Source organism: Poecilia reticulata, chromosome 14, assembly GCF_904066995.2.
Source record: "Poecilia reticulata chromosome 14, P_reticulata-male-v2, whole genome shotgun sequence".
Lineage (NCBI taxonomy): Eukaryota > Metazoa > Chordata > Actinopteri > Cyprinodontiformes > Poeciliidae > Poecilia > Poecilia reticulata.
This window is the reverse complement of record NC_088843.1, coordinates 13,824,725-13,838,555: the sequence shown is the minus strand read 5'-3', so window position 1 is coordinate 13,838,555 and position 13,831 is coordinate 13,824,725. Positions and strand designations below refer to the sequence as shown.

At 39.0% G+C, this 13,831-nt stretch overlaps 1 protein-coding gene across 2 annotated transcripts in view; it reads left to right on the top strand.

Annotated features, from left to right (window-relative positions):
- The window catches only part of pcdh1a (protocadherin 1a), a 127,988-nt gene extending 115,205 nt beyond the window's left edge, over window positions 1–12,783 (top strand). The window contains exon 5 of one of the 2 annotated variants that reach the window (XM_008427816.3): window positions 3,960–12,783. In XM_008427816.3, coding sequence (XP_008426038.1) covers window positions 3,960–4,330 — 371 coding nt within the window. In that variant the 3' untranslated portion in view covers window positions 4,331–12,783. The remainder of the gene's footprint in view (window positions 1–3,959) is intronic. The other variant, XM_081615505.1, reaches the window with a different exon arrangement.
- Window positions 12,784–13,831: the final 1,048 nt, after the last annotated feature.

Here is a 13,831-nt window from a genome sequence, read left to right as displayed (position 1 = left end):
AATGTACAGTGCTAAATCCAACTGATTATGTAGAAATGGAAAGAGCTGCTCTCCATGCAAAATGAGTTAGAGGTGTTTTGCTATTTAAAAGTCATAGAGACGTTCTTCAAGGGTCTTGCTTATGCAAAGTAATCACAGGGATGGATGTAGTAGCAATGCATGCCACACTTTTCAGATTTTCATAAAAAAATAAAATAAAAAAAAGAGAGACAGAGGAAAATTAAAAGAATCATTTTACAATGACACTTCACATAATATCCCAAAATGATGTGTTGAAATGTATTTGCAGTTCCAGTGGGACTTGTTTTGTTGTGGAAAAGTTCAGGCGCTATGAATATTTCAATAAAGCAGGTTTGTTTTTTTCCCCCCTTCTGTATCAAACATAGTATTATAGGTAATTCATTTGAAAACAGTACTAGCTCAATTACAATGGCCTCATAAACATAAACAAGCCTTGACTTAAGCATCCTGGTAATTAATTAGGCATGAATAAGGCAGAACATTCCCCATTTGTGCGGTAAATGTATTAAATAGCCTAAACATCCTGCTGCTTTGGATTACAGGAACAATGAGATTAGCTGCAACAACGGCTCAAGCTATGCATTCTTCTTCGCCCAGTTATTATTACTGCAATAAACAATGGGACAATTGTATATGGATTACCAGTAAGAAATAAATAGTTACCAATATGGACAAAGAAATAAAAAAGAAATACCCTCCATTATGTGTTAGTTAGTTGTGAAGCAGTTGAAAGTCTTGGCACACACGCATACACACGCATACACACGCACACACACGCACACACACACACACACACACTGTCTCAGAGGCTTTATATTCAGCCAAGAAAAATCTGGAATTTGATTTTAGTCTTTTTCACGTCTGGATAAGTTTGAAGAAACAAAAATTGATTATCAGAAAATATATTTATTTCCAGATATTTTTTCCTACCCCATTGTTTTTGCCTTTCCTTCAGTCATCCTCTGTAGTGCTGCTCTCTCCTGCATCACTTTGTGCTTCCTTTCTTTCTTTTGTTCTTTACTTTCTTTCTTCCTTCCTGTCTCACTCATGCCCTTTTATCAGTTCTTTTGTTCCCTCCTTCTTTTCTTCCTGGTGTCCTGTCTCCTTTTCTCCTTGTGTGAGTCCTTGACTCCTTTCCTCCTTGTGTCATTTGTTCCTCGTTTTCCTTCATTCCTTGCAGACTGAGCACTAAGACGGTTTTTAATTATAGATACTGTTGGTTTTCTAAAATGGGGTTGTTGAAGGTCAAATATGTCTCAAAATTGGACTAAAAAGAAAATTTGAATTAATTTTAAAGTTACAGTTCACTTAGTGTTCTCGCTCTATGGAAGTTTAGAAAGTGCTAGAGGTTCAGGGTTTCATTGGCATCATAAAACAGGACAAGAGCATCTATGTGTGAACAGAGGCAAAAAAGGGAAAGAAATGATGTGAATGATAATATAAATAATAGTGGATCTTATACAGAGTAAAAAAAAGATAGTTATGAGTTTTTAATGAGTTTTGATTAGCAATCGCTCCTGAAAACTCTGCACATTTATTTAAACTTGACCTAACTGGTTTAAACACTTCTATGTTGGATCAGTTGTACTTTGGTAGGTAGGTTTAAGTGTTTTGCACGTGTGACTGACAGCTCTGGGAGGTCAATCAGCACGAAGCACAACAGCAGAAACAGGAAGGCTGGGTTGCTGCTCATATCTTCTGAATTTTCAATTTCAATACAGATCATGAGAAAAGGCTGCTAGTCAAAGCTGTACATACCCACTAATTTTATTTTATTTTATTTCATTTTATTTTATTGTCTTCATTTTTGATTTCACAGCAGTGACAACAACCTGTATGGCCCACGCCAAGAATCAGCCCTGCTTCCTTGCATCCTTTCCTCCGTGTTCCCTTGTTTGCTTCCATCCTCACATGTTGCTCTTCAAATTTTCTAGGTCCATTCTTCCTACCTTGTGTCTGTTCTTCAGGATTTATTTTCTGTGTCCTTTTCTCCTCCCTTTCCTTTTGACCTTTCTCTTTCTCTCTTTATGTCCTCTGTTTCTTTATTCTTCCTTGCCACCTGTTTTTTGTCCCCCCCCCTTTCTTTCTTGCTAATATTTGTTCTTCCTTTTGTCCTTCTATATTTTGTTCTATTCTTCTTTCTTTGTGTTTCGCCTTTGTTCCTGCTTAAGTCCCTCATTTTTTTCCTATTCTTTCCTGTGCCTTGCGTCCTTATTCCCTTCATTACTTGTGTTCTTCCTTCAAACTACATGTCCTTTATTCTTTCCCTCCCCTTGTTGCATTTCTTTTTTTCTGTCTGTCTGTGGGCTTTTCTACATTTCATGCTTAAAGTCAGCACTTTGCAAAATCGTCTGCCATAAATTCAAAGGCGAATGTTTTACTTTTGAAATGTGCTTTAAATAACAGAGAAGTCTGAACATTTCAGACTGAATAAGTATGGATTTGGACATGGAAAATTGGTGGGGACCCTGTCCTCACTTGTGTCGTTTGATTGACTGAAGCAGCAGTGAACCAGATGCAATTCTCCTGCCTTCAGTGGTCTGACATTTTGTGGGCTAATTATCTTGCCACTGGTCATGAGTACAATACTGGCGGAACGTCTCCCAGGCTTACCGTCAAGCTGGCACTCTGTCTGTTAACTTTGAACTCTTGTTGCTACCTCCAGTACGTCATCCTTTGTGGTTGCATCAGTCCCATTCAGCCGCATCCCTCAGTTTGCTGTGGGTGTGTGTATGTGTGGCCTATGTGTAAACACTTTCTCTCATTCGCACGCTGTGCTGCAACCACAGAACAAGAACGGAGCATCCATAATGGACACGTCCTCGCATGGTGTGGACAGCCTTGTGGCATTAGCGTAATGCGTTTATCACAGCAATCACAACTTTTTCTCGTCAGTAGCATCACAGAGACACAGATCTTTTGCTATCTGCTCCTCTCGCTCCCCCTCTCTCTCTCTCTCTGACATTGATCCGACTTGTCCCAGCGTGAGCGTAAAGGGATAAAAAAATAAAAATAAAAAAAATAAACAGAGTGATATTTTCATTTAATCCATGCTGTATGTTCAGCTTGTCAACAGGTGCACGATTGGCAAGGCCGCCGACGGCCAGCTGCACATTTCTGGCCGACAAACAGAGCGCCTCCCCGGAGCTGTGTTTGCCTTCAGAAAGTGTGAGACTGCTCCGAAGTGATAGCGCATGCAAACTTATTTTGGAGCTTTCTCGACTTGTGTGTGTAATAGAAAAAAACAAAAAAAAAAAAAAACGAGGTCACTGGGTTGTGGACCCATTTATTTAATTAGGAGTAGCTGAATAAAAAATGGATGATAATCAAGGGCAGGGAACTCATTTCAGCGCTGTCAATCAATAACTCATTCAGCAATGTTTTTTTTTCTTCTCCCTTCCCCTAAAGGATCCAGATATTCCCTCCGTAACTGAACACTGCATGTTTCCAGTGTGTGTTGTTGTAATGTGTGTATTTCTTCTGCCTTCCTTTTTCTTCCTCCGCCATGCTGGAACATTTTGAGTGCTCTATTCACAGGACGGAGATCACGTATAATAGAAATAAGTTGCTGTTGAACATATTAACGATATGATGATATATTACAAATATACCAGACAGACTGCTGGGGGATACTTCTAAATGACAAAGACACAGCATGTCGCCTCTTGCATCTACCACACCAGCTTGTGGACTACACACACAGTAGCGCTCATTACACAGTGCATAGCGACAGCTACATAGCAACTGCTGCCGACTGCTTAGCAACAGCTGCAAAGACCTCAAGGATGGGGGTGGGGGGGCAGGGGTTTTATGGGGTGCATAAGATGACACCATTTTTGTTCACAAATGCCATTTTTTGCTACTTTAATTCCACGTCGAGTATTATTCCAGAGTGAGGCTCTCTCTGAAAGTGTTGTTTTCTTTTCACCTGCCCACAGACATCCGCTCCCTCCCCGACGTGGCGATGACCGGAAACTGCACGACCGAATGCAGCGAATTGGGTCACTCGGATGCCTGCTGGATGCCGGGGCATCCCTCCCCCGTGCGGAAGACCAGGAACCCCCCTAAGCTCTCCACATTCGTGCCTTACCAGGAGAGAGGGAGTCTGGGTCGCCTGGCCAACGGCAGCGCCAGGCTGGGTGGAGAGGAGCACCGGTCGCGCCTTCCGCCCTCCCGCAGTGCCTATTCCAGCAGCGGCCAGGACGCCGGTCAGGACTGTCCCGTAGAGGAGATGCCCCTGAGCGTGGCCTCCGAGTTCCCGCCCACGTCCCCTTCTGCTCACACCCCCAAACGAGAGATTTACCTGTGAGAAACAGATCGGTACACAAACAAAAGAAAAGCTACACCCACTTCAGAAGAAGAGAGAGAGAGAGAGAGAGAGAGAAAAAAAAGACTGTCCACATTCTAAAGCCTACAGTTGGGTTGTAAGTAACTATCGGTCGTAACTCATTTAATCACTGGCATGAACACTCGTCATTTCTGACTCAAATTATCAGCTCATCAGCAAATCTTGGAACGATTCCACAAAGATAATTGATGCACTCCCTCGTTTATTTATCGACGCTCTCGACGGATACGATCCAGAAAGTTAGACAAGAATCACAAGTGGAAATAGCGACTTTAGCAGTGACTAATTCTTGTTGTAGTTAGGCAAGGCCCAGTCTGTGAAGTGAGTTCTTGAAAGTTGTGATCAGTGCTCTTGTGCCATTTCTAGGTATTATTTAATAGACAGCTAATCTGGCCATATCAGAAGGCAGAACACTTGAGACCAGGAGTTAGATCGAATGGTCGTTCTTAATGTACAGAGCTGTAAATACATTTGAATGGTGTGTCCTACATATATTTTCGTCTGGCATAATCTTCAAAGAATGCCTCTGAATTTTAGCATATTTAAGCTTTTCTTTACTGCTGCTGTGTAAACTTGACTGAAACCGTCTCCCAGAGAGGGACTCGATACTGTGGAAAGGCATTTATTTGCTCCGCAGTATCCCACGCGCCCCCGCGTGTGCACACCCACACACACATGCACGCACACACACACACACAGACACCTTTGACCCCTAATCATAGTAGAATGGCCTTTACCTCCGCTCCCTGTAGAGCTCCGCCACTGCTGGAGAGAACTGTGTGGCAGCATTTAAAGCGACATTATGTCCCACTGACTTGCAGCACTGTGACCTGTCGTTCATCATGAAAACGGTTGACTTGGCCACAGAACCCGGAGGGTCACGATGACCAAACGCAGAGCTCGCCAGATCCATCCTGATTGGCTTTTTGCTCCCTACTTGAGATTATACCAGTTGCAGAAAGTTTCTGTCTGTTGAGACAATCAGATGGGCTTCACGTGCAAGACGCAATTCGTTTGCATTCGCTTACCCTCGCAGTTCACAAGAATCGATGTAGATCTAATGAATGAGGATCTACCTTTTAGTTGTTTTTTTTTTTTTTTAAGCGCTTGAGTGCTGAGAGCTACATGGGTTACGGTTAGTTTTGGAACCGAATATCATAGCAATGAATTTGTTAAAGCTATCAGATCACCATGGGTAAACCGACCTTGAATGCGGAATTAAATTTCATAGTTCATTGCAGTAAGAATAAATACGGGCCTGACATGAAAGAATATAAAATTTATATTTAAACTAAAGATTAAATTCCAAGTCTGCCTTTGATTCTTGAGAATTCAGAACTATTCATAAACCTTTTATTCTTTTCAGATTTTTTTTTTCACTTTACAACTATAAAATTCAGTGCATTTCATTGAGTTTTCATGGAATAGACCAATAATGTTGTGTGTGTGTGATACAAAACTGTTATTACACATTACTCTAAATACATCATTCTCACAGGGAAACAAGGTGGTGGCAGTATGATGCAGTCCAACTACTTTGCCTGAAGCAGAGATTATGCCTGCATTTAAGATGCGTCACTCAAATTTGAGCAGCTTTTGCATCTCTGGCAAAGACACACAATGACATAATGAAACATGGCTGTAGCAGTATTATGTTGTAGAGGCTGCTTTTCTTCATAGACGTTGCTAGGAGTTGATGAGAAGATGGCTGAAATTATACACAGGGTAATTATTTAACAAAAGAGGCAAACTAATTCATATAGAAAATGGGCACAACTTGTCAAAGACATTCCCAAAATGCACTGCTATTGCAGTAGAAGCTAGCTTTTACAAAGTTCTGACTCTTTTATTTCTAGCAAAATTGAAAACCATGCGTCTTTATTTTTATACATAGCAATTATGTGCAACAAAAATGTTGGTCTATCACACTGAACTCCAATGAAACATTTAAGTTTATGATTGTAATGTGAAAATTATTAGAGTATGCAGACTCTTGCAAGGCATTGTACAACACAGGGTGGAACTTAAACAGAAAATTAAAGTGTAGGATTGAAGCATGGTTATGGCATTGCTCTTATTTAGATATACTGTAAGTGTCTCTATATTGAGGACAATATTTTTTATTCATTTATTAGGCATTTTCATTCTCAGACTCATGAACAGAGATTAAAAATAGGGTATTCCTGGGGGATTTTTTATTATTTTTTTACCTTTATACAGATTTTCCAAGTAAATTTGAAGGATATGTATGAAGGGCACTATGTATTAGGCGATAATTGGATGCTAATGATGACTCCACTAACCTGCACTACAACATCGTAGCGCTCGTCGGCGTCTTTGATTTAAACATCGATTTGATTAGATTTGTAGATACCTTTCACCTTTGCAGAGTATTTCCATAGTGAGATTGTGCCTCTGAGTGAGGGTGGAGGAGCCGAGAACGGACATTTCCTAATTAGGGTGAGTAATGAGTCTTGAGCTGGGGCATGTGTGAGTGCACCCCCAGGACAAGGCACCCACCAGACAATGCAAATCCACCCACGGAGCTACAATCATTTAAAGCGGGGGTATTTTTAACAGCACTTTACCTCATCGCGCTGCCCGCTGCAAGCCGCATTCAGGCTGTTTAAAAAACAGAAAACATATGGAAGATTACTGGACATGGCCGTGATTAAATAAGCTCAACAAATATCCTGCCTTGAGGGGGAGAAAGCACATTACGCCACTTTCAAAGCCATTTAGCAACCGAAATAAAAATTCTGACAACAAGCCATGATACACTGTGATTAACCTCCCTTCCCCCAGCCATCTCGGAGCTGTGGATTCACCAACGGAAAGCAGCGGGTAAGACCGCTGACCTGGAATTAATGACAAGTGAGAAAGATAGCAACGAGTGATAAAACGAATGTCACAAAGCCTCAGTCGCAACTTTGTCTATTCGAATACTTTCACTCGATTCAGGTTCGCCGACAGGATCAAATCATATCCCTTTTCTAGCCTATCACTAAAAGTAAATCTGGAAAATAATCCCTGGTGGTCTCTTTGATTGCCAACACCTCAGATAGGGTTTATAAAAAAGACAACTATTTATTTATTTTTTTCTGTTTGAGATTAAATTATCCTTTCCTGTTTTAGGTCAGTTGGGGAAAGTAAAATCTAAGAACAATGAGACAGGCACTTTTTTTTTTCTATTACTTTCTTCAAATATTGAAGTTTGCATACAGATTACATGTTTACATGTAGACACGCCTGTGGATGTGTTGTAGAGCCACACCTAAAACACACTGCTTTCTGATGGGAATATATGGGAAAGAAAAAAAAACCCCAAGATATCAGAACTAGGATTGGGAATCTCCACAAGTCTGGTTTATCTTGATTTTAGATGGTTGAAGGTGCCACATTGTTCAACCAATTATTCACAAGTACAAGCATCTAAATAATGTCCAATTATCTTACTTTTAAGGAAGGTTACAATTTCTGGGTCCCAGAGAAGAACTTGTTTTGATTTTTAAAAAAATGTTTCAACCTCAAAGCAAAAACATAATAACTTTAAATTACGCTAACTGGAAATTACAAGCAGGGACTTGAATTTTGGTAGACATGTTCTGTGGTATGATAAAAATGAAAAATGTTTGGTCGTAACATTTGGTTTGGCCCTATATTCAGTAAAGAAAGGGGGAACTTACAAGCCATAGAACACCAGTTTAACTGTGAACAGCACTTGTCCGCATAATGAAGACAGAAGGTCATGGGGAAATATTGAAGCAACATCAACCAAGAAGTTTTGGTAACAACTCCAATAAGAGAGGCTGCCATAGAGTTGGGCAGTCCCACGGTCCAAAAACTCCAAATACACCCAGATGCTGTTGTGAGTTTTTACAGATTATTGTAATGGAGTCGCTCTTGTGACTCGGTGATCCCGCCCACTAGCCAATCAGCGACCAACAGTCTTCTGACATCATGTTTTCAGCCCAACTCCGCACGCTTGGAACTCCAGCTAATTAGGTTTTAAAACAAAGGTGCTGGTACAACATAACCCTTAATAGTGGAAAACCCTTATGATCGTATAGAGCCCAGTCAACCCTCACTGAGTAGGCAGTAGCAGACGAGGGCCAAAAGTGGCTTAAGGCTGACAAAGTCAGTGACCATCACAAAGCCCTTATCTCAGTCCTATAGAGAAATTATGGGCAGAGTTGAAAAGGTGTGTGTTTGAGCGAAGAGGCCTGTAAACCTGATGCAGTTACATAAATTCAGTGAGAAGGATGGAGGCAAATTATAGTAGCCTCTTGTGAGAAGCTTGAGGAAGCAGACACATAATGTTTCACCAAAGGAAATTCTAGTAAATACTAAGGAAATGTTTATGCAAACTTCTGACTTGCAACAATTCTCTAAAAACTATCTCTCATTATTTTCTGGCAATTAAAAAATATTTTTGGTAGTCCTCGCTGATCTATAACAGGAAAGGTTTAGCCTGAGTTAATGGCAAACAATGAGTCCTGAGGCTATATAAAAACATTTTGACAGTATTTGTAAATATCTTGTTTGAACAGAAATGGCTTAACAGGAGATTAAAAATATATAAATAAATCAAAATAATAAAAACAACAAGCCCACCTTGTCCACCTCTCTTCTGGCTTGATGAGCCAGCCTGACCTCCTGTTGCTCACAAATGGAAAAAATAAATAAAGAATACATATCACCAGGATTGCCCTTTCTCCTGAACTCAAGCTAAGCGAACTGTGTTTACTTCTCTCTGAAACAAAGATGATCCTCTTGGTAAAAGTTTGATGCACCTAAATACACTCAGAAGTGTGTTGGATAATGTTTAATTTGTACTTTAACATTGATTTAATGTTGGATTCACTTGAGTATATTTTACCTCTCTGTAATGTGTATTGTATGGTGATCATTTCTGTGCACAGATGGACAAATTACAGTAACGAAATTGGCAAAGGCGGTTTGTTTCCCCTTTCGTTTTTTTTATTTTTATTTTTTTTTTCCTACTGATCAAAGACTCTCTGCAAACTGGCTGTGTGAAAAAATGAAATCTGTCGGTGGCGTTAGTGTACATAGATCCTCACAACCCCAAGTCTGCTGTTCTGCGGGCGACGATTTTTAGCATGAATCCCAAAGATGATTGGTAGAAACTGTTTACTCGTTTTAGTTCTATTCGACGTCCCACTCTCTTCCCCCCACCCCCAGACGGAACTGAAATCGACTGAACATTTCATCTTTTTTCCACAGTTCATCTAGTACAAAGACAATTGCCTTGAAAATATGTCTTTGCAAGAGAGAATCTAGTTGTTATCCTAAATGTTGGTATATTTATATAGGATAAAATGCTTGTGATGCCATGTTTTTGTACAGTTTTATGTACATACAAGTGACGCTTTCTAAAAGTTGAGAAAAGCCGATGGCATATAAAAATTGTAACATGTTTTATTGAGATGTGCACATCTTGCCTTGGTTGGATTGACCTTTGCTGAGTCAGTGTGAATGTGGCCGTTCTATGCCTGCACTGTAGTCATTCACCGGCTCTCACCTCCTGAGGACTTAATCAGTTTTTTCTGTTTATCGTGAACAGTGGATTGTCTTCTCTTACCAGTTTGTTAAACTCCTGTGTTCTGCTTTGTTCTCTTTCCGCATGTTGGCAAATTCTCTTGTAATACTGTAAGTCCTCATGAACTTTGTAATAAAATCACTTCAGGGAAAAAAAACAAAAAAAAACTAATGTTGTCAGTGCTTTCTTTGATTTCTATTATTATTCATCACTTTTGACTCTGTGGTTGTTACATTTTTAAGAGGTTTTGCAGCCTTGCAGCTATCTTGAGTTGAAATGTGTCTCGCTCAAGAGCTAATTAAGAAGAACTTGTATTCTTGTCATGCGAGGAACAGCGGCTCATTTCTGATTCAGGAAGGCCCAGAATACAAGTTGTTTGAGGGCTAAAAGTAGGCGAGCCTCTGGACTTTTATTCACCACTTCAACAAGTTAAACACTGGGCAAGACGAAAGCAATCTCATTATGCTTTTAGTTTAATACACAACGGTTTTTTTGTTTTGCTTTTTTTCTATGGCTGGATATTCACACAAGTCCTTCTCACAAGGGTGATGTTGTCTTGTGATATTAATTCTGAGATATGAATGAATATGAGAACGCCTTCTTCTTCAGTTCAGCTATAATTTAAAGTTTAAGCCTTTAGGGTAGCACAAGCGAGTGAAGTAAGACATCATACCCTAAAACTTGATACTCATAATCACTTTTGCTTGTACATGACTTTGTGCAATAAAGAATGAACGTTCATCCAGTTCATTCAAGGTTTTTCTTTTTGTCTGTTTTCTGCCATTTATGAGACGTCAGGATGGTGGAGGTGCACCGACACTTTCAGATCGTGAGACAACTCAATACACAGAAGTAGATTCGAATGAACGAGACGAGATTTTAAGAGTACTGTTGATTAGGTAATTTGGACTTTTGAGATTGTGTTAAAATGTTACGCATAGTCGACGAGTAGAGTACTCATTACCTGTGAATGAGGGTATCAAATTTACATCCGTCATCTTAAATCAACTCCTATCTTAACAACGTCGTAGTGGCTTAGGAAAATGTAATTTAGTGAAACCATTGCCATATTTGCTTTGGGTGGGTTTCAAACAAGTCGATTCTTTTGCACTAAAAATAAGGGCTTAGAAACCACAGCAGTGTGTTATTTTTAAAAGAATTATGACAATACATAGTCAAAACAATGTTTAAATATTATATGTAACACAATTCAAGATTACATTGTTGTCTGAAAATATTGAATAACACAAAGTTTCCATTTATTTTGGGTTCTGATCTCTGTGTGGGTCAGTTAACTCATAAAATATATCAGAATATGAACCACTGATCCAATCATAATAATAGTCTAGTGATCGATGTCACTGATTAGTCTCACATTCTGTATCTCCTGTTTCCTCAGGTAGATTAGCATTTGAATTTGAACTTAAAATCTGCAGTTTCACAAGAAGGCACCAAAGGTCCCCAAGACAGGTAGAAACTCAAGAGTACTGGGAATGCAGAAACAAAATTTCATGGAGTCAAGTCAACAGTTTTCCAGAAGGGGACACACTGAACAGCAAATTCCTACCACGGAAAGCAACTTGAACCCCTAAAGTTTCACGGTAGTCAAAGAGAATGCATTGCTATGTAGTTTTCCCTTGCATCAGTTTTGCAACATGTTGGTATTTTGTCAGAAGACTTTCAGAAGATGGGTTGTAGTCTGCTGGGAAAAGGATTTTTTATTTTATTTCTTTTTATCATAGGGTTACCTGGTCTGACCAACCACTGTATCTGATGCAAAGATGTAACTTCACAAAATCTCAGTAGTGTTTGTGGTTTAAACTGATTAGGGTGGCGGAAATTAAATCCTAAATATGGCCTGCTTCGGAAAAAAACCCTCTCGCTGATTCCTCAAGCAAAATTTCTTCCTTGTTTTCCAAACAGAGATTACTCCGATTCTGTCTGCTGCAGGCTAAAACTTACCTTTCACACAACAGGGAACTCTTTTCCAAAATCAATTAAAATTGTTATGTCTGTAGGCTTTAAATATTTAGTTCAGTTTTTTTATTTGAACGTCTCCCGAACTAATTTTGCTATTACTCTTTTTATTGTTCTTTAAAACAGTCCAGCTGAAATAAAACACCTAGAAAAGTTTAACAAATTAATAAGTGAAAGTGTGGAGATGAAAGGTGGATAAGCCATCAGAGTTGTTATAGGCACAAGGTTCAAAAGCCAGAATCTTTAATGGGTTCTCATTAGTGCACATGGCATGTCTCATCTGTGAAGGCAACATTAATACTGAATGATTTATGCGGGCTTTGGAGCAACATATTTTGCCATCCAGATGACATCTATCTCAAGGATATCTTCCTTATTCAAGCAATAAAATCTGAAACCACATTTGGCATGTACATCAGCGTCCCTCTGTAGAAGGTGCCAAACCTGCAAGTTTACTTTCAGGCATCTCACTCAGAATATAAAAAAAAAAAGAAAAACATTTGGTACTACATAAGATGAAAAATATTGCAAAACAAACTGAACACTTGAGCAGCTAAAAATCTTGGTTCAGATAAACATTTGCAGTGACTTTCTCAATCAAAACATCCTCCTATAAAAAGTACTACAATTGGGACACTCATGAATGAACCAAATCTCTTGACCTACTCTCTAGCACAATGGGAACTGAGTTGCAGTTGTGTGCTGTTCTTGTTTTATTTTTTATAGTTTTTTTTTGTGTTTCAATTCAGATTATGTGCATACAAAAATGTCATCTCAAAGCATTTTAGAAGACAATCAGCTCCAGTTTAAATACAAAAATACATAGTTGATTGCGTCCGCTAATATAGACACTGTAAAACCACGCACATATATATATTTCTATTCAATTATCTTCCTTATTCATTGTACCAAAATAATGATGTTTTTTTTAATTATTTTTTTGCAGGAAAAGCTTCTAGTGTAAAGCCTGCAGTAGAAGCTCCCTCATGAGGACGGTGCAGTTTGGGCCTCAGGAAGCACAGACTGCTAGAGCTCAATAGCCAGAAGTCTGATGTAGCCTTAGAAAATCGTAGTGTGAATTCAGTTTTATTCGTTTGAGGACTTTGGGTGTGTATTTTATTTTATTTTTTTGCACTATAGTCATTGTCTACACAATGAGCTTCCACTTGGTGGGGAAAGAAAAATAAAACCAAGCCCCTCTAGCTAAAGTCTGAGTCCTCCTTCCAACATGTGGCCAAATTCCAACACCGTTTAAAAAAAAAACTATTTTCAATCTAGGTAAATCAAGTTAAAATTTAATTAACCTAAATATTTTTGGATTCAACAGCAGATACAAATACAACTCAGAGTTTATAAAAAAGGAAAAGAAAAAAAAACAATGTAGAAGCCCTTTACAGTGAACATGCAGCAGTGATTTCACAGGGAAGTACTGGTTTGAAAATGTTCTTCTTTGTGCTATTGAAGAATCAACATATCAAACAAACTCAGAGAGTAAGTTGCCTGAAGTATCCAGCCTCATATCTGAAGTTGGTAATAATGGCTTAAACTGATTTCATGCTGTCTACAAATAGAGCTTCACAAGTTGGATTTCACCTTATTAAAAATATTGTGACATTTTTGTACTGTAAGATCCTGCAAGATCCTTATTAAGCTCTTAGCAATAAGTAATAGGCCCATTTGGATGCCAAGAATTTAAGAAAGGAATTCAAAATGTATCTAATTATTTAAGCTTTGTTTTTTTTTTACAAGTTTCAACCAAATGAGACATTTTCATCTCAAATTACTGGTATTAGTTTTGGACTCCATCTGTTGATCAGCATCTAAAGAATTTTCAGTTTCTAGGAAAAGCCAAAGCCGACCCTGTACAAAGCTGTACCAAGCTTCCAAGAAAGGAATGAAAGGACATTTGTGAATAGTCCACATTC